We start from the raw sequence: 23,844 nt of genomic DNA, 5'->3' as shown, positions 1-23,844 counted from the left end.
TTACAAATCAACAAATCAGTTCCATCAGCAAACTCCAAAATCCTTTCACCTTCTCCATTTCTCACACCATATCCGTAACCCCCATGAACTCCGTAAAAACAATCCATACTCCTTCCCACATGCCCATTTAGGTCTCCTTCTACCACAACAACTTCCTCATCTTTCACGTTTTCCATCAGCTTCTCTATCACACACCAGAACTTGTCCTTCTCTTCATCGCTTCGACCAACCTGCGGAGCATATCCCGAGATGACGTTCACCGTCCTTGTATCCTTGTATCAACAACAATAATAATAATACTAATAATAATGACAGTAAAACCTGTGTACCGTGTCAAGCATTTCACGTGTGTGCGACGCAGACACGCAAAAGCGGGCCCGAGACTCAATGATTGGTGTTGCTGGAAAGCCAACCACCACAACTCCAATCCTCTTTTTGAGCATCTCTCGTCCGAATGCCCTAAGGTGGGGACACAGCCAAGACAGCCAATCACCTCAGATCACAAAATCACCTTCCCGTGACCTATACTTTCCTTGCCTTTCTATATAATCTATACCAGCAATCATGCAAGGTACTCCAAACAAAATATGGTGCAAATACAAGGGGGTGCAAGGGGGTGGAAGACATTTAAGGTTACAAACCCAGTCTTTGCTGGCAGGTAGATCAGGAGGGGGACGACGGGCGAGTCATCATTCCCATAGATAACAAAGCCCAAATTCCTCAGCCCCTGTCGGAAGTAGTGGGTGTTTCTCAATAACTTTCTGATGCGATCCAGACCTGCAACAAGACAAATTACAATTTAATTACATATAAAGATGAAGAAAGTTCCGAACAATATTAGGATTTTTTAAGATGAAAGGATGGAAAAAGTGGGGGTGGGAGGAATGGATGTGATTAGCATCAAATATAATATTAAAAGCAATGAAAACAACAGCAAGTGATGGGGTACCAAGTCTTATTTGGAATACCTATGGTAGTACCGTCTTCTCCCATGATGCACTTCATTGAACTGATTATCTGCTGTGCAACGGGCGGTGACATGGATGTTGCATAGGCCGCACTGTGCGATTTTGCTCTCAGGAAGTCCACCAATGCCTAGTGAGTGCACAACGTAAAAAGGGCACATCCAAAGCATGCCGATGAATAATAAACTCCACATATGTACGTGTACACACACATGCAGACAGACATGCATGTAGACGGTCATGTTTTCTGGTATATTTTCCATTTGGTGCAAAGCTATTTTGTCTAAATACATCCAAAAACATTCGTGTTAAAAATACATTTACAAATCATATTTAAACACAACATGTGCACAAACATCCATGGCCGATGGCAAATACCTTGCTGCCTCCGATGTAACCTCCAGCTGCGCCAAAACTTTTCGTAAAAGTACCCATCATGATGTCTACATCTCTGGGGTCCATGTCAAAGTAATCGACAACACCACGTCCTGTGGGGCCCACCGCTCCAATACTGTGTGCCTCATCAAGGTACAAATAAGCTTTGTACTTGCGCTTCAACACCACTACTTCTGGTAGATGGACGATGGAGCCCTCCATACTGCAAATATGGTGAGTCGAGAGGAAACAGGGAACAATTTTAATTCCAACACGTCGGAATTTATTGCACAGTCTACATCAAGTTGCTTGGTGTTCAAACCTTTCCAGTTTTAACTTGGGATTAATAAACTAATTCAAATAGAAAATACCAGTTTGTTCATCAAAATGGTTAAAAATGAGAAAAGCCAATGGGAAGGTTTGCACCGAACCACTCTTTCCATGATGAATATAAAAAAACAAAATCATAAGGCACATGTAGCTTTGTGTGGAATATACACAAGAAGTAGAGAAAATATGGGCAATACCCCTGGGCGCTCACCTGATAGACTACAGCAGTATACTAAACCAACCAAAAGTATTGTTATGTTTATGGAGGTAGATAAAAGGATCCCATAGGAAAGGTAGGATTGTACAATTGTAGCATGGACCATGGACGCGTAGGAGAAATCTTGACATACTTAAGTAGGGAAACTGTAGCTTAAGATTGTTTATGTGTCTTCACACGAGGAGTGAAGCAGTGCAAATTAGTGTAGGGAATAAGGCTAACTTTCCCCAGTGCGTGATTTCCTCTCTGTAATTTTCCCTTTACGTTTTGCTGACAAGGCCGGCCATGAAAACCTCCTTTAAACAACAACCGCCGACAAACGCCAAGCAGAGCCGATCGGACTAAGCCCCACCCAAAGGACCTAATAAGGAAAAAGGCCACGCCCCCAGGGTGGTGTGATGGGGAGGTGGAGAAAGAGCCGGCATGCCACGCCCCTGAAGGTCATGATTGGCCGAGAGGAGCATGGGGTGAGTTGGAAAGAGCTTTGCCATTGGTCGGTGGGATGTCATCTAGAAGCTTCCAGAGGGGAAGAAAAAAAAGAGTGCGTCTCTCTTCGTCCTGGTGAAGAAGCTTGGCCATTTTTGTGTGCTTTTGAGGAGAGCGTTTTCCTGTGACGATCGTTAAGGAGCTTCGATTATTGTTGGTGCAAGGGAGCTGGAGGCCACGCTGTCCCTCCCGAACAGTGGTGGAGAACACTGAGAGGGCCATCTTGGCTGCTCACTTCACGGCTTGGTGCGCTCGCGTCGTCGGCCGGAAAGACCGACTGGACAACCCTCCCATATACTTTCTCAACAATCCTCTCCAAGAAGTTCTGTCACTCAAGCTTTTGGGTCTCACTATCTGCCATGATCTTTCCTGGGAAAACCACATTTCAAATCTGGCCTCCAAAGCCAGTCGCTGACTGGGCATCCTCTGTCGTGCGAAGTCCTTCCTCGGCACACCTGAGCTCCTCACCACATACAAGGCTTTCATCCGCAGCTCAATGGAATACTGCTCTCCCCTCTGGGCTGGTGCTCCTGCCTCACACCCAGATCGGCTTCACGCTGTAGAAACCGAAGCTTTCAGAATCATTGGAATCTCTCGCGATGAAGCTAACACCGAGGGCCTTTCACTCACTCACCGCAGACAGGTTGTGGTCTTATATCTTATAAACCAAAATATATATATAAATTTGGGGGGCAACTCCCCAGCCTCCATAGACCCCTATAAAAACGGATTTTTCCAATGCCGTGAACAAACTTTGGTACACCATGGGTGATGATGGTTGTGATCAAGTTTCATCCAAATTGTTTGTGCAGTTTCGGAGAATAGAGCAAATACCTATTATAGGGGGTCAATCCCCCTGCTAAGCCCCTTAAACCCTGATTTGTTTTTTAAGCCATGAACAAACCTTGGTGCATCACAGGTGACGAAGGTTGTGGTCCAATTTCATCAAAATCGTGTGTGTAGTTCAGAGAAAAAAGCAAATACCTATTTTGGGGGCAACCTCTCCGTATACCCCCATAGACACCAATTTTTTTTTAATGCTGTGACCAAACGTTGGTAGAATCATGGGTGATGAACGGAACATTGTGGTCAAGTTTCATCGGAATTTTATGTGTCGTTTGAGGAGAAAGCAAATACCTATTTTGGGAGTCAACTCACCCACCACACACCCCCTTCCCCCACCCGTAGACCCTCTTAATGCCCGATTCTCCTTCAATGCCGTGAATAACCTTTGGTACATCATGGGCGATGAAGGTTGTGGTGAAGTTTCATCGGAATTGCATGCGTAGTTTCTGAGAAGAAAGCAAATATCTATTTTGGGGGTCAAACCTGGGCCCACTTTGATCCCCCGTAAACTTTCTCAGACCCTGATTTTCTTAATGCAGTGAACCAACTTTGGTACATCACGGGTGATGAAGGTTGTGGTCAAGTTTCATCAAAATCGTGCGTATAGTTTCAGAGAAGACATAGTTGTTGTGTTTGTGTGCTTCCCCTTCTCTCCCCATCTTGTCTACCGCTCCCTCTTTTTATATATTTTGTTTGTCTGTTTGATTTGTTTGTGAAATAAATGTTAGCTCTTTCACGAGCCTCGATTCTGTATACAAAAAAAAATTAAAAATTTTTTGGGGTGGTCAAACCTTGACCCACTTTCACCCGCGGTAGACCACCTTATATGCCTATTTTTTAATGTTGTGTAAACTTACCCAAACAAACTTCAGTTGAAACATACCAAACATCATTTTAGCAAAGTTTAGTCACAATGCCATCAGCAGTTTCGGAGATGCTGCAAGTGTTGACAGACCGACGGACGGACAACGAGCCATCCCATAAGCTCCCCGGAACTATGTTCCAGGTGAGCTAAAAATAAAGGATATTTGTCAAAAATTTGCATCCTTTTTTAAATTAGCAAGGTGTGTGTGTGTGTGTGTGTGTGTGTGTGTGTGTGTGTGTGTGTATGTGTGTCAGCTCCATTACGGGCCTTAAACAATGTGTTGAAAAAAAAAAAAACTGCCTGGAGATGCCCACAAACGTCCCTAGACGGCCGGGGGGATTCGAGATTTATTTATTTATAACTTTTTCAGATGGTATTTGAACAATAGAACGTAAATACAGCAATACACATAAGTAATGTATATATGGATGAGATGATACACCAGATGTTTTTCAAATTGCAGAAAATGCTTCGACTTTATTCCCATTTTGTCAGAATTTCATTATTGTGATTGTAAACAAACAGAATATGGAGAAACAGCATGAATAAAGCATTAGTGCTTATTCTTCTTCTTCAAAACCTGACAGAGAAACTTGCAGCTACTAATGTGATAGGCAAAACATCAACATAAACGATCATTTTATTATTACCTGTGTTTTTTGGTGAAATACTTCTCCAATTCAGCGAGAAACATTTTTCTTCTTCAAACTCAGAAAGCATAACGGAGAAACGCAGCTACTGAGAATTCTTCTTCTTCTTCATACCCAGAAAGTATTACGTAGAAACTCAGCTATAGATTACCTAAAGGCTCCTTCGTTCACTGCTGTTATGTCTGGGCACATGCCGTGTGTATATATAGAGCCTTGCGGCTCTGAAAATGCCTTAAAACTTTAAAAGAACAAGAAGATCCCTCCATCTCCATATTCAGCGAAGCGACTGGTGGAATATTTTGTTGGAGTGTTTGCCTGGGTGCTTAAGCCAATTGGCGAGCGCTCTACAAGCTTCGACCTCGACAAGCTTCCATGGCAATATGTGGGGACATGTTTCTTGGTTCTCTTACGTAGCTCGGTTCTCCATGGGGACATCTCCGGAGTTAGGAAAGCAAAATAAATTCGAGGAATATGATGAGTAAAGCAACGGTACAAGTGAACTACGAGTTCAAAAGAATTGAAAAATGTTTTCAGTGGCAACAAAGCAATGAATCCCCACACCATGGAAGGATGGCCGACAGGTACGCACACTCGCTCAAAGCCGTCTAGCCTGGGTTTGAATCTGAACCCAGCTATAAACTGTCATCCTGGTGTTTCACAGACAGGGTGATTCATCAATGTGTGTGCGGTCCCTCAGATTAATGTTAAACTAGATATCACATCTGCCGGAATGTCTCTCCCCTCTCAGTCCCCTCCCCTCTCTCCCCCTCACCCCCCAAACCCCCCCCCCCCACCCACCCACTCACTCTTTCCCCCTCCCCTCTCTATGTTTCTCTTGCACTCACCCCTCTTCCTCACACCCTTCCCTTCTGGACTGTACAGTTTAGCAACATGTGGTGAGGCGTCGCTCTACCACCATTCCCCACTCTCCCACCTCCCCTCTCTCTCTCTAACTCTCACTGCCACCTCGTTCTCTCTACTCCCCCTCTCTTTGGGAGGGGCCTGGGACCGGGGAGAGGTGTGTGAGGGGTGGGGGCTGGAAGAGGGAGGGGAAGAAGTGGGAGGAGGGAGGGGAAGGGGTTGGAGGAGGTACCTCTTCGACGTCCTGTATTGTACCTCTTCACACCCCTGTCCTCCACCCCTTATGTCTTCCATCACCATCTTACTCCATCACTACACTATGCCTTGAAGAAGATGTCAGGTTGGATTGTGTTTGTGGTGTGGGTGTGGTGTTGGATTGGGCATGAGACTTGAGGATATGGATGAGGCATGATGGGCTTATTCGTCTCGTCCAGTGTCGAGCTGTTCTTTTACCTGTAAATTCCCTCCACAATTATCAGAATCTTCTTCCATGGTCGGTGTGTACGTGGCTGTCCATTCACTATGGCCTCCCTCAGTAACTGCTCCAGACTCTTCATATCTGAGACGGTGAGAACACAACAAGCAGTGAAGCTATTATCCCCACAGCACCAGTGAACTACTCAATTTTTACTCTCACTCATTCACCCATCCATTCTCTTTCAGCCGAGATGCACAGCCACATCTACTACTCATAAACTCAAGGTTGCAATGCATAACCTTTTTGTGCAAAACTTCATTGCAACCAAAGCAATATTCAAAGTTCATGCATGAGTGTACTTCAGTTTGTAAAAAGTAGTAAAATAATAATAATAAAACCCTGCAAAATAGGACATTTTGGCAGCAATTTCAGAAGCGAAAAACAAGCAAATAAAAACTCAGCCAATCAAAATTGGACTGTAATGAGTATTCTGAGGATTGTATACCAGAGGAATGCAGTATTTTACAGTATTATGGAGGGAAGGAGGAGTGGGGAAGTATTTTGCCATATTGTAGGCCTTTTACTTTTGAATATTCTGATTACATGCAATTATATTTGTATTGTCAGACAGCCAAAACTGAACAAATGAATCGGTTTCCTTGACGTTTGCAATTGGTTGCAATCTGTTTTTCAGCCTCTAATATCAGGCTTCAGGGTCCTTGATCATTGATGCATCATTTTCTGAGACTCCCGTACCAATTCCGCAGCACCAGTTCCAGAAAGCACATCGGCAGGATAAGCACTCCAGCAAGGGGATGCCGTAAACGCTCACTGGAGCATCAATGAGCAGATTACAAGCAAAGCAATCAAAGGCGTTTCGACACTGCTTCACATAATCATCCAGGCTTAACTAAACATGATAATTACAATCACATCTTTGGATAGTTGCACAGAGGTGGCAAAAAAAAAAAAACACCTAAAGCTGTTGCACTGCGTCTATAGGTATGCTTTATAACACTTGTGTTTTACATAGCTCAACTGAAAGCTTCACAAATCGTATATCACAATGTTATTTGCAAAGTCCGCTTTTTGCGGTTTGTATCGTGTTTCCAAGCATTTAAGTGAACGTGCAAGACGACTCGGACGTTGAGAAAATGCCAAAGTATCTCATGCCTGAAATGTAAATTATGAAGTCTAGATGCAAATATGTCGAGAGTAAAACTCACTGTTGTGCTTGAAGACTCGGATCGTGGCACCTGAGAGTCGTGCACCCAGAACAAGTGATACATGGTTTAACTCGTCACTCAAGATCAGGCATCCCTGCGAGGCATATTGGAAATGAGATTGTGAATAAATATTCATATGTAACTGTAAGGTACTCACAAAGCCCTTTCAAAACGTGAGATTTTAAGCTTTGTCTTTTTTGGAACGGTGTTTATGATGATCCGTGTTTTTTTTGTGTGCGGTTTTTAGACAAAACTGAAATGGACATCGGTGCTTTTAGCCGATTTTAGACTGAAGCCGATATAAAAGCCCTTGCATGTAACAGCTGAGTTTCACTTTTCACTCGCACTTTACTAAAAGCAGGGAAAGGAAACATTTTGTGCTTCAATACCACCAACTTCATCTCCCTATCACAGGTTATGTAAATTAGGGTGAAAACAATGTTTAAATCACGCTGTTATAGTTATAGCCACCGCTGCAAGCATTTACAGTCTACACCATTCCCTACATCTCCCCGATAATACTTGGGCTTTATCACACCACAGCCAGAGGCTTTCTTTGCACGAGTAAATAAAAGAGCTTCATCAACACGTTTCTTGTTGCCTGGTTGATTTGAAGGTGGTTGTGAATTATACGAAGGTGTTAGAAAAGCTTAGGGGAACTTTCAAATAGAGGCACTCTGACTACAGAGTCAAAGAACATCCATATAGAAGACATGGAGAGGATTTGCACATTATGCTTTCGGGGCAATTCCGTATTAGAACATGATAAAATTATAAAATCAAGAATTGCTCTAAAAGGGCCAGTTAATGCTGAAAAGTTATAGCTTGAAATCTAACCCATCCAGAACAAATTAATATATTTACCAAAATAACCTTAGATATGCAATTTGGGGTGAATTAATAGAAATTGGCTTTTTCCAAATTTTTTAGTTTTGAGAAATTAAATTTCAATGTCTATAAATTCATCGTAAATAGGATCCAGCAAATTTCCAAGTATTACCAGACAACGAATTGTGATATCATTAATGCCCCTGCAAAATTTAGATGCATTCTCATAGCAAATGTGGACGTGAGATTTTATATTCGGCAAGCTTTTTAGGGTAATGTCCCGTACGACACATGGAGGTCGAAAGGTTTGGACCATACTTTAAGTGGGCAAGCTACAATCTTGCAATTCAAACTTTTCTAACTTAGACTTGAGTAAAAAAAAAACCCCAAACAGAAATTATTCCTCTAATTTATTAACAAATAATAACCTCTTGAATTTTCTCCGAGAAGACATGCCATAATGTTTGTATATTATTAAAAGAATTCTTTACTGTATAACCCAAAAAGGTTCGATTACAAATACGACAGTTAAGCTGTATTAATCAGATATATACCAGCCTGAATTTGAGATACACTACATGGTCAAAAGTATGTGGACACCCAAACATCATACCCGTATGTGCTCGTCGAACATCTCATTCCAAAATCATAGGCATTAATATGGAGTTTGTCTCCCCTTTACTGCTGTAACAGCCTCCACTCTTCTGGGAAGGCTTTCCACTAGATGTTGGAACATTGCTGCGGGGATTTGCTTCCATTCAGCCACAAGAGCATTAGTGAGGTCGGGCACTGATGTTGGGCGATTAGGCCTGGCTCGCAGTTGGCGTTCCAATTCATCCCAAATGTGTTCGGTGGGGATGAGGTCAGGAATCTGTGCAGGCCAATCAAGTTCTTCCACATGTAGTGTTAAGATTTCCCTTCACTGGAACTAAGTGGCCTAGCCCAAAACATGAAAAACAGCCCCAGACCATTATTCCTCCTCCACCAAACTTTACAGTTGGCACTATGCATTTTGACAGGTAGCGTTTTCCTGGCATCCGCCAAACCCAGATTCGTCTGTCGGACTGCCAGATGGTGAAGCGCGATTCATCACTCCAGAGAACACGTTTCCACTGCTCCAGTCCAATGGCGGCGAGCTTTACACCACTCCAGCCAACACTTGGCATTGTGCATGGTGATCTTATGCTTGTGTGCAGCTGCATGGCCATGGAAACCTATTGCATGAAGCTCCCGACGAACAGCTGTTGTGCTGACGTTGCTTCCAGATGCAGTTAGGAACTCGGTAATGAGTGTTGCAACCGAGGACAGACGATTTTTATGCGCTACGGCTTCAGCACTCGGCGATCCTGTTCTGTGAGCTTGTGTGGCCTACCACTTCGCGGCTGAGCTGTTGTTGCTGCTAGACGTTTCCACTTCACAATAACAGCACTTACAGTTGACCGGGGCAGCTCTAGCAGGGCAAAAATTTAACTAAATGACTTGTTGAAAGGTGGCATCCTATGACGGTGGCACGTTGAAAGTCACTGAGCTCTTCAGTATGCCCGTTCTGCTGCCAATGTTTGTCTATGGAGATTACATGACTGTTGATTATATATACCTGTCAGCAATGGGTGTGGCTGACACAGCCAAATCCACCAATTCGGAGGGGTGTTTGCATACTTTTGGCCATGTAGTGTATTTGCTGGTGCAGACACTCATTTGTTATTTCAGGAATTTTTTTAAGTTTTAGACTTCATGGAGATCAAACATCTGCTCAAGTATCTTTGTACATGGATGCAGGTGAATCATGAAAAAGGCAAAACTTATACCAGTCTTCATTCCTTTCCCCCAACAAGTCACCATTTACTCAAGAATGTTGAAACGAGTCTGCAGCTGAAAACTAGCTTCTGAATTCAGTGGAAAATTCCATTGTAAAATTAGTCTTCAATTTTAAGTTTAAAACGTTGACAGGTTATGAAATTGTTAAACCTGATGTTATTACCGTAGAATTTCTTTAAATGTTATACTTGAATGCAAGGGAGTGATGTTTCTTCTATTTTTTTACCATTTTACCATTTTTATTCTTTCAATGATGAGGGTTATTATGACAAAACTGAGGGTAAATGCATGTAGCCTATTGCACCCATGTATTCTTCTTTGTGTAAACAATTGACTGCCATGTTTTAACATCCATTTTATGATAAAGAAAACAGTTCTTCATCTATATGTACATGTGTGTGTGTGTGTATGTGTATATATATATATATATATATATGTATGTATGTATGTATGTATGTATGTATGTATGTATGTATGTATGTATGTATGTATGTATGTATGTATGTATGTATATATATATATATATATATATATATATATATATATATATATATATATATATATATATATATATATATATTGTTGTGGATATGAGAATGTTTTTTTTTTGTTGTTGTTATTGTGTAAATTGTTGTTAAAATATCGCCCTCCTTACTCCAGTGTTGTATAAAGGTCAAAGGGCGTTCCCATAGTTAGTTCCATAAAGCATACATGAAGGACACCATAATATCCCTGTTCAGTAGTTTATTTCCTTATTATGTGTATTAGGGTAAGGCCTTGTCTTCCATTAAGATGACACTCCATTGCACCAGGTGAAATAAGAGTAGATTCCGTTCACATTCCCTTATAGTCAATTGCCAACTACAATTGCCGCCATTAAGCATGTGCTCAGCTCGGGGAAGAAGGGCGTGCCCGCCCATCATCATCAAGGGTGGAGTCAGAGGGCCTGTGCCCACCAATCAGGGCCGAAGCGAGCTCACCGAGGGGCGTGTCCTGAAGGCCGGCGGCTTGATCGCCTGAGGCGCTATAAAAGCGCGCGCGCAAGAGCCGAGTGCGTGGTTGGACCAAGCGAGAGACGTGCAAAGAGAGGTGCGTCAGAGAGTTGGCAGTACACAAGCAGCGCAAAGCATTGAGAGAAGGAGTTCTGAGAGCAAGCATTGAGAGAGAGTCCTGAGAGCAAGCAAGAGGAGTACCACGAGCAGTACCAGCAGCTTTAAACTCCACCAAGCAGCGTTGGCTCCACCAGGCAGCTTTAACTCGACCGGCGGAGCTCGTCCCGCGGCAGCTCGCACGACCGCAGCTTGGGCGTTGACGGTGGTGCCGACCGTGGCCGCGGAGGAACGGAGCTGCCGCTCCCGGCCCGACCGTGACCCAGTTCCAGTGGACCTTCCTCTCCCTCCAGCCATCCACCTCCTGCCATTCCTATCATCATTCCCCACGTGAGTCTGTCTTTGTTTGTTCTGTCCCTGGGTATTAATTAAGCCTGTATAGTTAAGCTAAGTTTCGCTGTGTCGCCTTGCCTCTTCTGTAAATTATTTTATTATCCTTCCTTCTCCTTGGTTACTTTGATCGTGTAAATAGTAGGAATAAATTTAGTAGCATTTCAAACCTAGTTGTCTTCTTCTTCTTCTTCTTCACATCCGTGTCGCCTTTGTCTTTTCCCTATTGAATACCTGTGGCGCGATTCGGCCAACGTTCAGGAATCGGGTTAGTCGGGGTAACTGTTAGGGCCGCGGTGCCATCCGCTCGGCAAACCAACATCTTATCCGCGGTCCGTAACAATATATATATATATATATATATATACTAGCAGAAGTACCCGGGCGGGGGAGGGGAGGGGAACGGGGGGGGGGGGGGGGGCGAGCCCCTCGGCAAAGCGAGCGTTTTTTTTTTTGTCATAGCGTCATAGCGTTCATAGCGTCATAGCGATTTTTTTTTTCATAGCGTCATAGCGTTCATAGCGTCATATCGTTCATAGCGTCATATCGTTCATAGCGTCATATCGTTCATAGCGTCATATCGTTCATAGCGTCATATCGTTCATAGCGTCATATCGTTCATAGCGTCATATCGTTCATAGCGTCATATCGTTCATAGCGTCATATCGTTCATAGCGTCATATCGTTCATAGCGTCATATCGTTCATAGCGTCATATCGTTCATAGCGTCATAGCGTTCATAGCGTCATAGTGTTCATAGCGTTTCATAGCGTCCATAGCGTTTCATAGCGTCATAGCGATTTTTTTTTTCATAGCGTCATAGCGGTCATAGCGTTTCATAGCGTCATAGCGATTTTTTTTTTCATAGCGTCATAGCGTTCATAGCGTCATAGCGTTCATAGCGTCATATCGTTCATAGCGTCATCACGTGATCGCTCTGAGCGAATCAGCGCCCACCTGCTCTGATTCCGTTGATTCCGTGCGCTGAAATGCGCTGAGGTAAATATGAATAAAAAATATGGATCGTCAAATATTTTGAGTTCGGCCATGTTCGTCCCAGGCTCAATGGCCATGTCTATGCCAAATATCAAGCACGTAAGCCTCTCCGTTTAGGAGTCTATCGGTAACATTACACACACACACACACACACACACACACACACACACACACACACACACACACACACACACACACACACACACACACACACACAGTGTTTTATATATACTAGGGCATGCCCGTACGTGGGTGCCCGTTCCTTGCCAAAAAAAAAAAATAACGCTACCCGTACGCTCTACCCCGCCCGTACGCCCGTACGCCCGTAAACAAAAAAAACAACGCTCTTCGCTTCCGCCCTTCGCTCTGACTGAATTGGGAGAAATAATGCGCATAAGAAATCGAGAAATTATTATTTTCTCCGGAAGAAATCGAATTACGAACCGTAATGGCGCACGCGCTCGGCTCGGCTCGCTCTCACATCGGCCACGCCTACGCAACAACGCGTTCTGTGATTGGCTGCCGGAAGTGCAGTCTTCACTGTCCGGAAGGTCGCAAATCGCAGTTACGATGAATCGCAAATTAGTTTTAATTAGTTTTAAAACATAGTTTAACGGCAACATAGTTTTCCAACGTGAAATAAATGAATACGCTCTCAAATGTGCCGTCCGAGGCAAAGTCTGTTCGCCACGTTCGGCACACGTGATAGCTCGCTGCTCTCTGATTGGTTGAATCGTTTTTTGGACATAGCTCGGTAACTACTTCTCCGATTAATATGAAACCTTGAAAAGGCACATCCTCGGGTCCCCAGCAATATACCTGGCAAGTTTCAAGTATATCGGACCCGTGGTTGTCGAGAAACAGCGGTCACAGACATACAGACATACAAACATACAAACATACAAACATACACACAGAGATTACTGGAATTATAGATAGATAGATATATATATATATATTGTTGCGGAACCCAACGTCGGCCTATGGTTCCCCTTTGAGGGGGGATTAGTCCCCTCGTTTGTGACTGACCGACGTGGTCCCTGAAGCTGCACCGCGACCTCCGGAAAGGCCAGTGCACAGCCCCGTTCGTACCGCGGACAGATGTTACTTGATTGCCGAGCGGTGTTTAGCAACCGCAGCACGAACTGTTACCAAGACTAACCCGATCCTGAAACGTTGGCCAAAATCGTGCCACAGGTGTCCAATGAGGGAAAAGACAACAACGACGGATGTAGAGGAAAGAAAGGCAAAGGGGTAAGAAATACCAATATGATTTATTTACTATTTACACAATTGAAAGGAACCAAGGAGGAGGAATAATAATAAAATAAAACAGAAGAAGAAGAAGCGGACACAGTGCACCTTAGCTTACCTATGCAGTCTTAATTAATACCCCAGGACAAGACACACAAAACAGACTACGAGCAAACTCACACGAATGGGGAAATTGCAGGCAGGAATGAAAGGACTGGAAGGAGAGGAACGCTCCGCTCGAACCGGAGCACGGTCGGCCCGGGAGTCAGCAGCCGCCGCCCTTCCTCGATCGGCACGTTCAGCAGCCGCCGTCAACGCCCTAGCTGCGGTCGTGCGGGCTGCCGCGATACGAGCACCCTGGCGGAGTCAAAGCTGCGTGGCTCCAAGCTGGTGGTGGTGGATTTCAAGGCTGATGCTCATCTGCCGCTTCTCTGGCTCATCTCAGGACGCGTCTCCCGTCTCTTTCTGAAGCTCGTCTGGACTCATCTCTTGCGCGTCTCTCTCCAGAACTCATCTGAGGTGGGGGCATCTCTCGCGGGTTATATAGGCCACGCCCTTCAACCTTCCCGAACCTACTCGACGGTTCTCCCCACGCCCTCTCAAAGCCAAACCCCTCGTTCTGGGTTGGTCAGCAAGGGCTGGCTCACTCCTCCCCTCTATGACGAGGTGGAGACACGCCTTTCTTCTCCGAGCCGACCGCGTGCTCAATGGAGGCAAATGCAGTTGGTAATAAAGGCTTTTGGAATGGGAATGAAAAAGGGGATCTATCTATTTGAATTCGGTGCAATGGAGTATTAATTAATGGAAGACAAAGCCTTAACCTAATACACAGAATAAGGAAATAACTACCAACAAGGAGGAAATCTATGATTGGCTAACGTGATTGTATATGAACTAACTAAGGGACGCCCTTTGACCTTTATACACAACTGGAGGAAGGAGGGTATTATTTTTACAACAATAAAAAAACACAATTCTCATTTCCACAACAATATATATGTATGTATGTATATATGTATGTATGCATACATGTGCACTTGCATTCAAGTTGTCCTGTACGACAAGTTTTCTTCCTTTTTTCGAAATATAAAATTATATTTTGATAACATTGGATACTTCTTTGCTGTTACTTTCCATGTTTTTTGATGGATTCAATTATATTTCAGGAAAACTGATTGTTTTGACCATTGTACAAAATTTGACATTTTTTCAGAGATGTCCTGTACCACACATTTTGGATGTTCCACACGACATTTTTCTCGGAAATGTTTATCTTGTTTGCTTGGTCATTAAAAATGTTTTTGACAGCACAGTTATATCTAACTCTTCTTTGGTACCTTGGTTAAAGTCTGAAATGAGTTTCAACAAAATTTTTATGTGCAACTCATCGTTATGGGGCTAAACTTGGATTTTTCAAAAACATGTTTTTACTATTTTTCAACTTTTTCACCAAAAAAAAAGAAAAAAGATTGATCCCTTTAGTTGACTATTGATTTATATTGCCTTGTCATATTAATATTATGTAATTTGTACAAAACAGATGTTCATTCCTTATTTGCATGATCAACAGGCTTGAAAATGTCCAGCACAACACATGTGGAATCGCCCTTTTTCAGTATTTTTTGAAAAAGATGCGAAGACTGATAGATGAAGATGCTATGATAGGAAGGAACAAATTTTGTTTATGATATATAAAACCACCTTTAGAGGCCATTTTTCCCCGCAAGGCGGGGGTTGGCCTTTTTCGGGAACCGTGGTTGTTGTTGTTTTTTGGTCCCCTTTTTGAAGCAATGTTTTACGGCCGGATGCCCTTCCTGACGCCAACCCTTTTTGCCGCCTTTAATGACAAACAGGGAATTACCAGTGAACTGGTACTCAATTAGCCGACCTCGGAAGGATGACAGGCTGAGTCAACCCCCCTGGCGTTAATTCAGCGATCGACCGGGATTCGAACCCAGGATCCTAGGATCCTAAGCCGGCACCCTAGCCGCTAGCCCAACACCAGGGTTATGATATGATGAATATATGATGAATGCAAATAAAAGGAAAAAAAATAAAAAATAAAAAAATTAACTTGATACTTGAATTTGATTTAGGTTGTTGTTGTTGTTTTATGTGGCGCACTGAGGCAAAATATTGCAAAATGGAGTAATACAGAAGGAACACATTTTAAAAAGCAATCTTATCTATATCTCTCTGGCTCAATCTCCCCCTCCCTCGGTCACTCAACACATCACATTGGGAACTTCATTGGGAACATTGGGAACTTGCTTCCCTCCCCCAACTTCCGTTTTCGAAACTTTAATAGGATACTGAGAATTTTACATCGTCTAATGGTCATTCTAAATTAAACAAGAGCGAAGTTAATGGCACACCATCGCAAATCCCCACGCTTCCGACCAAATCAAAGTTGAAAGATGGTAAAAAGTTTCACCAGGAATGACCCAATATCAAATTTAGAGTTTAATAGCCCTCCCCCCACCCGTTTTGACCTGTGACCCCAATTCCCCAGCACCTGAGACATAAACCCCGAATCGAATGAAAAAATTCGTTAAATGTTTCATGCATCTTACAATGCAATGTTGATTACATATACAAAGTTTCATTTTAAAATGAGCCTGTAATTGCATTTTCTGGAACTTCACCTTCACAATTACATCATAGGAGGGTTGGGGATGTTTAAGATACCGTGTCTCAGAACTGTCATTTTTACCCTACTGTGGACGCTAAAGGTGTGCTTCGCGAAGAGTAGGTGAACTATTCCCGGCACCCTAAACAAATTACACATTGCTACACTGCATCAGCGGCACAATTACACCCTCAGGAAATGATGCTACCTGCAGCCATGTGCTGCATGCAAAAGGAGGTGGCATTTCTCAGCAATGTGCCGAGTTTGTCATGTTAAACTCGCCAATGAGCCCCAGATGATGCATTTCAAATAATTTAAAACTTGAGGGGGCTTTGTGTAGCATGACAATCAAAACAGTATCACAAAATCAATTTTATCAGCATTACCATGAATTGTCACAGGTACAAACGACACTGCAAATAATTTTAACTGTATTTAGCCAATTTCCAGTCTCACCTTCTTCACCAATGCTGGAATGTTCATCGAGTTGGTAGCAAAGCCCATACCAAATACCATCGCTGCCTCAACACCCAAGAACTTGGCCGTGAGCTCTTCCAACTCCTCATGCTTGTCCAAGTTCCCTGTGCGGTGTGTTTGTGTGAGATATCCCAAGATGAGTGACCCCTTTTTGGCAGCAAAAGACAAAGGACAAGTTTTCCTTCCACATAACAATACAAGCTCAGGATTGCATTAGCGGATAAACAACTTCTCTACTTATGGTTTAAACACTAAAATAGACATTTTTCTTTCTTCATTATTATAGAAAATTTGAATTTGAGATTTATTTCGCCAAATAGACAAAATAAGATTTCTTCACAAATCACAAATGGTTTTCAATGTGATTTATCAAAACCATTCTGTATAATGTAGAGATTACAAAATCACCACTTTGTGATCAGGTTCTGCAAATGACTCGTGTTGTCATGATAACCAATCAGCAGGATGCATTACCACATTTTTTTTTTTTCACTGTAAAATTTTAATTTCACACGGAACCAAAGATATTGGAACACACCTTAAGATAGAACAGCACTCGGTAGAGCACACATCTCCACCAAGCTCAACAGTTTGAGTTTTGTATACCACTGATCGGCTGGATGTGTGTCCTGATCTTAACCAAAATTTAATCGTCTTGTTCTTGTCGTCTAACCAACTTATCCACCTCGTTTTGTCACAACTCATCCACATTTTGTAATATCATGCTATATATCGCTATTGGCCCCATTTCTCAATGGTGAAGAATTACTTGAGGAAAAAAAAAAATTGTATCCGGATCTGGATTCAGATCTTCAAGATTTAATCAATTCTTCCTCGTCATACACCCAACCTGTCCACCAAGTTTTGTCCGAATCTGTCCACAATTTTTTTTAAATTTGAAATATCCTGATAATAGATAAAAAGGTGTGAAAACATAACCTCCATCTAACTTAGTGGCAGAGGTAACTAGAGCAATGTGACGGTGTCGCCAATATGCCTCTGCATAATCCCACAACGGGTAGATGCCATCGTTCACCGTCCTAAAAATAAACAAGTTTGATTTAAATGCCTCCAGCTGTTTTCAAGTATCATATTTTCACCACCCTTGACAGGTTTCACATCGATAGGTGAAGCGGTTTCAGAGAAGGGATTTTGTAAAATATCGTCTTTCAAGCTAATATGGCTGCCATACCACATGGTACGTGACCTAAAAAAAAAATGTACACTCTGCATATGTATGGGTAGGAGATCACGTTTGTGAAGTTTAGTGTTGATCGGATAAGGTTCGTTTTTCTATCCAAGATGGCTGCCAAACCACGGGACCTATGACATCATCATTTTAAAACTATATGCAACAGTGGAGTTAGATGATGTTTGTAAAATTTTGCATTGATAGGGTAAGCGGTTTCAGAGATATAATTATTTAATATTTCCCTTCAATCCAATATGGCTGCCACACCATGTGACCAATGATGTTTTCGTGATCATCTTTTAATCGCCATGCCTAGTCAATGACACACGTAAAGTTTTGAGTCAATCAATTTGGTGGTTTGGAAGATGTTTTTTTTAGGTTTTAGGCTAAATCAAACATGGCTGCCAAGCCAAACCGTGATGTCATAAATTAAATATTTCAATACAAATGGGTCATAGATCATGTCCTTGCAATTTCAGAATTTTAGGAAAAGGAATTCGATTAAAACATTTTTGGCTGGTATACCACTTCACCTATGAGGTCATCATTATCATGCTTTTGTTCCCCATTGGGAGCACTTGACAACGTGCCAAGCTAAAAAAAATTCCATGCAGCAGTTTCCGAGAAATAATTTTATTATTATTTGCATTTAATCCAAGATGGATGCCATACCACGTGACCTATGACCACAATTATCATAAAAACATTCTGCATGGGTGTCACTCCAACTCTGAAAGTTTTGTCTCAATTGGACATGTGGTTGCTGAGAAAAACGAGGTTTAGCCCGTACAGACGGACGGACATACGAACGTACAACCCGAAAACATAATGCCTCCACCCACCTTCGGGGGTGGAGGCATAAAAATTGATGTTGAGAATCTGCATAGGCCAACCCAGAGCTCCGCCTTAGAGCCAATAGAACCACCCGGGGAGTCTTAGAATGTCATCTAAGTAGCATAATGAAGAGACCACAATACACAACAAATTTGGACATGCTTTGAATAATGACAATGCTATACTCAATTTCTACCAACACCTATATTATGACATGCTGAGGGGTCGACTGGGCTGGCAGGATGGCACCTTTAAGCTGTCTCGACTGGGTTTGAAACATGACCCAGCTATAAACTGTCATCCTGGCATTACACAGGCAGGGTGATTCACAGTGCGTGTCATCCCTCGGATAGACATCAAATTGGGCGTCCCACCTCCACCTGTCAGCATTACTTTGTGGACGTTAAATATTCTGCAGTGTCCTTCACAAAGAGTAAGCGAGCCATCCAAAGCACTGTGAACAAATTCCAAAATTCCTGCCCCAACTACTTCTGAGCAGGCAATGGCAAACCACCCAATATTAACTCTTGCCAAGAAACGGCTTCGGCAACACCGACACTCTGTAACAGAGTATGGTACATTAGAAGTAGAAGGGGTTGACTGAGTGCACCTATCTCCTTTGGTGTTCTGCTGTCTATGCTCCCTTTTGCGATCTCAGAGGCTTCAGTGCGACTTTATATTTTTCCATCGATGGTTTTGAACTTTCTCTGACTTGATATTATTGGGGTTATTAGGTGAAACATGTCTGTTTCTCCGGGAGAACACCAACATCTTGCTGCTCCAAGGCTATAATTTTGTTGTTCCAGCTGTATAGTTGTCACACACATGCACACACAGTCCATGTGGAGACAAGGCTGCAACAAACTGGTCAGAAAACAAGACGAAAAAGACAAAATGTCATAGCCCCCGTGGTTTTAATAATTTGCTGTACGGAGTTAAAGGCCGTCAGTCGGCCATCTTTGGTCGGATTACAAAACAAAATCTTCTGCATATGTAAACTGTCATGTAATATCTTTGTGCCAAGTTTGAACAAAATCGGTCCATGCATGTCGAGTTATGATTGGGGCACGTTTAAGTAGCAAAATGGCTGCAAGTCAGCCATCTTGGAACTGATTTCGAAAAAAATGACGAGCATATGTAACCCATCATTCATTTTGTGTGTGCCACATTTGAATAAGATTGGTAAATGCATGTCCGAGAAATGGTTGAAGACGTGGTCAACATCGAAGTTTTTACAACTAAAATGGCCGCCAGTCTACCAGTCGGCCATCTTTGATCAGATCGCAAAATAAAGTGAGGCACACGTATATGCAATCATGTGCTGTGCTTGTGCGTAGTTGAAACAAAATCGGATCATGCATGTTCAATAAATGGTTGGCGACACGTTTAAGTAACAAAATGTCCGCCAGTTGGTCATCTTGGATCTGATCTTGAAAGAAAATGACGTGCATATGCAAGTCGTCATTCATTATCTGTGTGCCAAGGTTGAACATCATCGGTAAATGCATGTCCGAGAAATTGTTGAGGACGTGTTCAACATCGGGGTTTTTTTTACAATTAAAATGGCCTCCAGTCGGCCATCTTTGATTGCATCGCGAAACAAAATGATGTGCATATGTATAGCATGTCTTGTCTTTGTGCCAAGTATGAACAAAATTGGTGCATAAATCTCCGAGATATGGTTGCGGAAGCACACGCGCACGTACGACAGACAGACCCAATCCATAAGCCCCTGTTTTGGATCAAGTCCAACGGCCAGTAAATCAACCAGATTGCTTCTATGCAAGGTCCTTTGACAGGAGACAAGTGGTGCGAACCATTCTTTAAAAGAAAAAAATCATTACACAAAAGGATATGATATATCAAACAATTCACACAATATTGCAAATAAAAGTATTTCCCCATAGATGTGACAGATCCACGCCACGCCAAACACAATATCTGATCAGTGGTTGAGGCCGACTATGTAATGGTACACTACGTGGGTGGCTGAAGAACACTGCAGATTGAGGCGGCATGGTAACTGGAGAACATGGTTGGAGAACACAAGGACGACAGAAGAGAGAGAAGCATGACAACTGGAAAGAGCCACATCCCAGGCTCCTCATCCTCTTCTCATCCTTTTCAAATCCTCATCTCATCTCATCTCATCTCATCTCTTCTCTTTTTCCACTTCATGGTTCAGAAGAAAAGAAATTCAGATTTCTTAAGAAATTCAGATTCAGCTTTCTTGTTTTCACCCCAAGTTTAGAAAAAAGACGAGACATCACCCACGGTGTTTCTAAAAGTACAACCTCCTGTAGCTAGCAGGCACCATCAAATCCATTTTATTATGTGTGTGTGTGCAGGTCTTGATGGACCACAACTGGAATGGTACCACTCACTATAAAGATGAAGAAGCATATGGTCTTTAAGATGCCGAGGAGTGACCAACTATCACAGCCATGGGCACACCTCCTCTCTGGGCAGATGACTGCATGGCTCCAATGGCCTTTCTTGCCTCAAGTCTTTTTTTTGTTCCCACTTTGCTTCTCAAACTTTGCTTAGCCTTTTTCATGTGTTCCTCCCTGTCTCGGCTTTTTAAGGGGTTTCCAGGGCCCACAACGCTCAGCCAAACTCTCCACAGCTTTCTAAATTTCTAGGTCTGCCTATGGGCAGAAGGTGCAGCTAACTAGGGAGTGGAAAGATGGTGGTATTATCATATACCAGCTTGCATGAAATTGTGTTGCACAAATGAAGAACTTGTGGCCTTGCATAATAATAATGTCCTCGTGAATTCATCCACACACTTATCTAAGCACAATTCTCCGTCATCTCCACTTGTGCCATGATGCAAACACACTGCCAAGTTTGAAAAACGACATCAAACTACCCAGGCTACATTGACCAATGACACGTCGCTGTATTCGCACATCATCAGTTAAGCTAGTCACGACTTGCTCACCAATCTCCTGCCGAGTACTGCAGACACCAACCCCATATTGCTGCGTCACATCTGCTGCTGCTTCTATGCAAGGTCCTTTGTTTTCAGCAAAGCCCAGGTAGTTGTAGGAACCCATATTGATAACTCCATGAAGAACATTACCTGTGAACCTTCAAACAGATTAGGGAAGATGAGGAAGAAAAGACTCAGATTACCTGCACAAGCAGATGCAATAGAGAAAAGCAACAACTTTAATGGCTCTAGAGGGTCAAGGCTGATTTGCTTTAAAATATGGTGAGTTTATCTCGGACCAATTTATTTAAGTCCATAATTGTCATGCTCTTGGCTTTTACTAAAATTTAATTAAAACTAAATTAAAATTTAAGATTAAACATGCTGGTGCATCGCTTCAATCTCTAAGCTGATGCCACGGTCGTGTCCCTGCTCTGCTGCACATGATTCAGGTGGACTCTGCAACATCTCATCTCATTAATAAGGAATAGAGGCATTCTACTACCAACCTAATCTCATAAACACACCTTGCAAAAACAAATAACAAAATCAACAGCAAACAAACATTCGATTAAAAAAAAACATTTTTATGCCAAAGACAAAGCTGTTTATCGCCTCTGATTTTAAGGATTGGGGAATTACCCCACAGGCGTAGCGAAAATACGTCGGTCTATGATGGGGAATAACTTGCCTTAAATTTATATGTTATTATGTTATTTATGTTATTTAATATGTTAATATGTTATTTTAAATTTATATGTTATTTTAAATTTATATATTAATTCATATATATAATTTTATATTTTGAACACTGCAGAACATGAATCAGAACATGAATCAGAATCGGAATCGGAACGAGGTGGTGTACGAAGGGTATGAGGGGTGGATGAGGAGGGTTTGAGGGGTGGGCGAGGAGTATGAGGGGTGGACGAGGAGGAGGAGTATGAGTGATGGACGAGGAGGAGTATGAGGGGTGGATGAGGAGAAGGAGCATGAGGGGTGGACGAGGAGGAGCATGAGGGGTGGACGAGGAGGAGGAGCTTGAGTAGTGGACGAGGAGCCGGAGCATGAGGGGTGGACGAGGGGGCGGAGCATGAGGGTGGACGAGGAGCATGAGCGGTGGATGAGGAGGCGGAGCATGAGGGGGTGGACGAGGAGGCGGAGCATGAGGGGGTGGACGAGGAGGAGGAGCATGAGCGGTGGACGAGGAGCCGGAGCATGAGGGGTGGACGAGGAGGCAGAGCATGAGGGGTGGACGAGGAGGCAGAGCATGAGGGGGGACGAGGAGGAGGAGCATGAGGGGTGGACGAGGAGGAGGAGCATGACAAGTGGACGGGGAGGTGGGGCATGAGCGGTGGACAAGGAGGAGAACGAAGGGTGGACGAGAGAGGAGTTGGAGGGGTGGATGAGGGAGGAGGAGGAGGAATATATTTATGTGCAAACAACAGCTATTTCTTGCCATATTTTGCACAGACAAGCAATATAGTACTCTATTCTTTTGGAAAGTATTACTTAAAACTTTTTAAAGGTTAAGTGAAAAAAAAAGGAAAAAATAAAATAAAAGGCCAATGTAATTATGAGCATTTGGACAAAAGGACACCCCAAAAACAAACTTTCACTGAGAAACAGCTAAACTGCAATTCGAACAAGAATAAGATAACACAAGGTCTGGGGTCTATACCTGAAATTCCAGTTGTAGTCATCACTGACACGCTCCACGATATCAAAACAAGCCCCTGGAACACTACAGAGAGGTCTGTTCCAGTTGTCACGTAATCTCATGTACACGTTCCGTGTGTAGAAATTTTCAAAGTCCTGGTAGAGTGGAACAAAGTCCTGTGCAACGGGCATGTGACAAATCAAAATCAGTTTCACCTAACCCAACACTGGGCGTACCAAATACCAGAAAATAAGAGCACGACTAAATTAATATGGAGAGCGTGAGCAAACCCAAAACAATGGTCGAGAAATTTCTAATCCAAAGTTTTAATTTAACAGCTTAAAAATAACCATCAACCACTAAAAACATCACTATTCTTTCACTACAAGAACTGCATGGGCTAAACTCTAGATGGGTTGTCTTGAGATATTTGTGCACTCACCTTTGAGCCATCTAATTAGATTATTAGGCCATCGCCTATGAACAATATTTTCTCTTCAACCCAAAACAATTCGGCACATTAGATTCCGCCAGATGGAATG

The 23,844-nt window shown here is 42.8% G+C and overlaps 1 protein-coding gene across 5 annotated transcripts in view; it reads right to left on the bottom strand.

The window, feature by feature from the left end:
- LOC137426599 (serine palmitoyltransferase 2) overlaps positions 1–23,844 on the bottom strand; it is a 62,000-nt gene that overhangs the window by 9,084 nt on the left and 29,072 nt on the right. For all 5 annotated transcript variants that reach the window (XM_068115267.2, XM_078779257.1, XM_068115265.2 and 2 more), the window contains exons 3-11: positions 23,324–23,478; positions 21,652–21,800; positions 16,661–16,785; positions 7,240–7,333; positions 6,049–6,154; positions 1,344–1,563; positions 969–1,095; positions 642–777; positions 330–459 (exon numbers count right to left, since the gene is read on the bottom strand). In XM_068115267.2, coding sequence (XP_067971368.1) covers positions 330–459; positions 642–777; positions 969–1,095; positions 1,344–1,563; positions 6,049–6,154; positions 7,240–7,333; positions 16,661–16,785; positions 21,652–21,800; positions 23,324–23,478 — 1,242 coding nt within the window. The remainder of the gene's footprint in view (positions 1–329; positions 460–641; positions 778–968; positions 1,096–1,343; positions 1,564–6,048; positions 6,155–7,239; positions 7,334–16,660; positions 16,786–21,651; positions 21,801–23,323; positions 23,479–23,844) is intronic.

Source organism: Myxine glutinosa, chromosome 5 (assembly GCF_964187855.1).
Source record: "Myxine glutinosa chromosome 5, kmMyxGlut1.1, whole genome shotgun sequence".
In the NCBI taxonomy this organism is placed as follows: Eukaryota; Metazoa; Chordata; class Myxini; order Myxiniformes; family Myxinidae; genus Myxine; species Myxine glutinosa.
The sequence above is the reverse complement of the archived record's forward strand: the minus strand, read 5'-3'. Positions and strand labels throughout refer to the sequence as shown.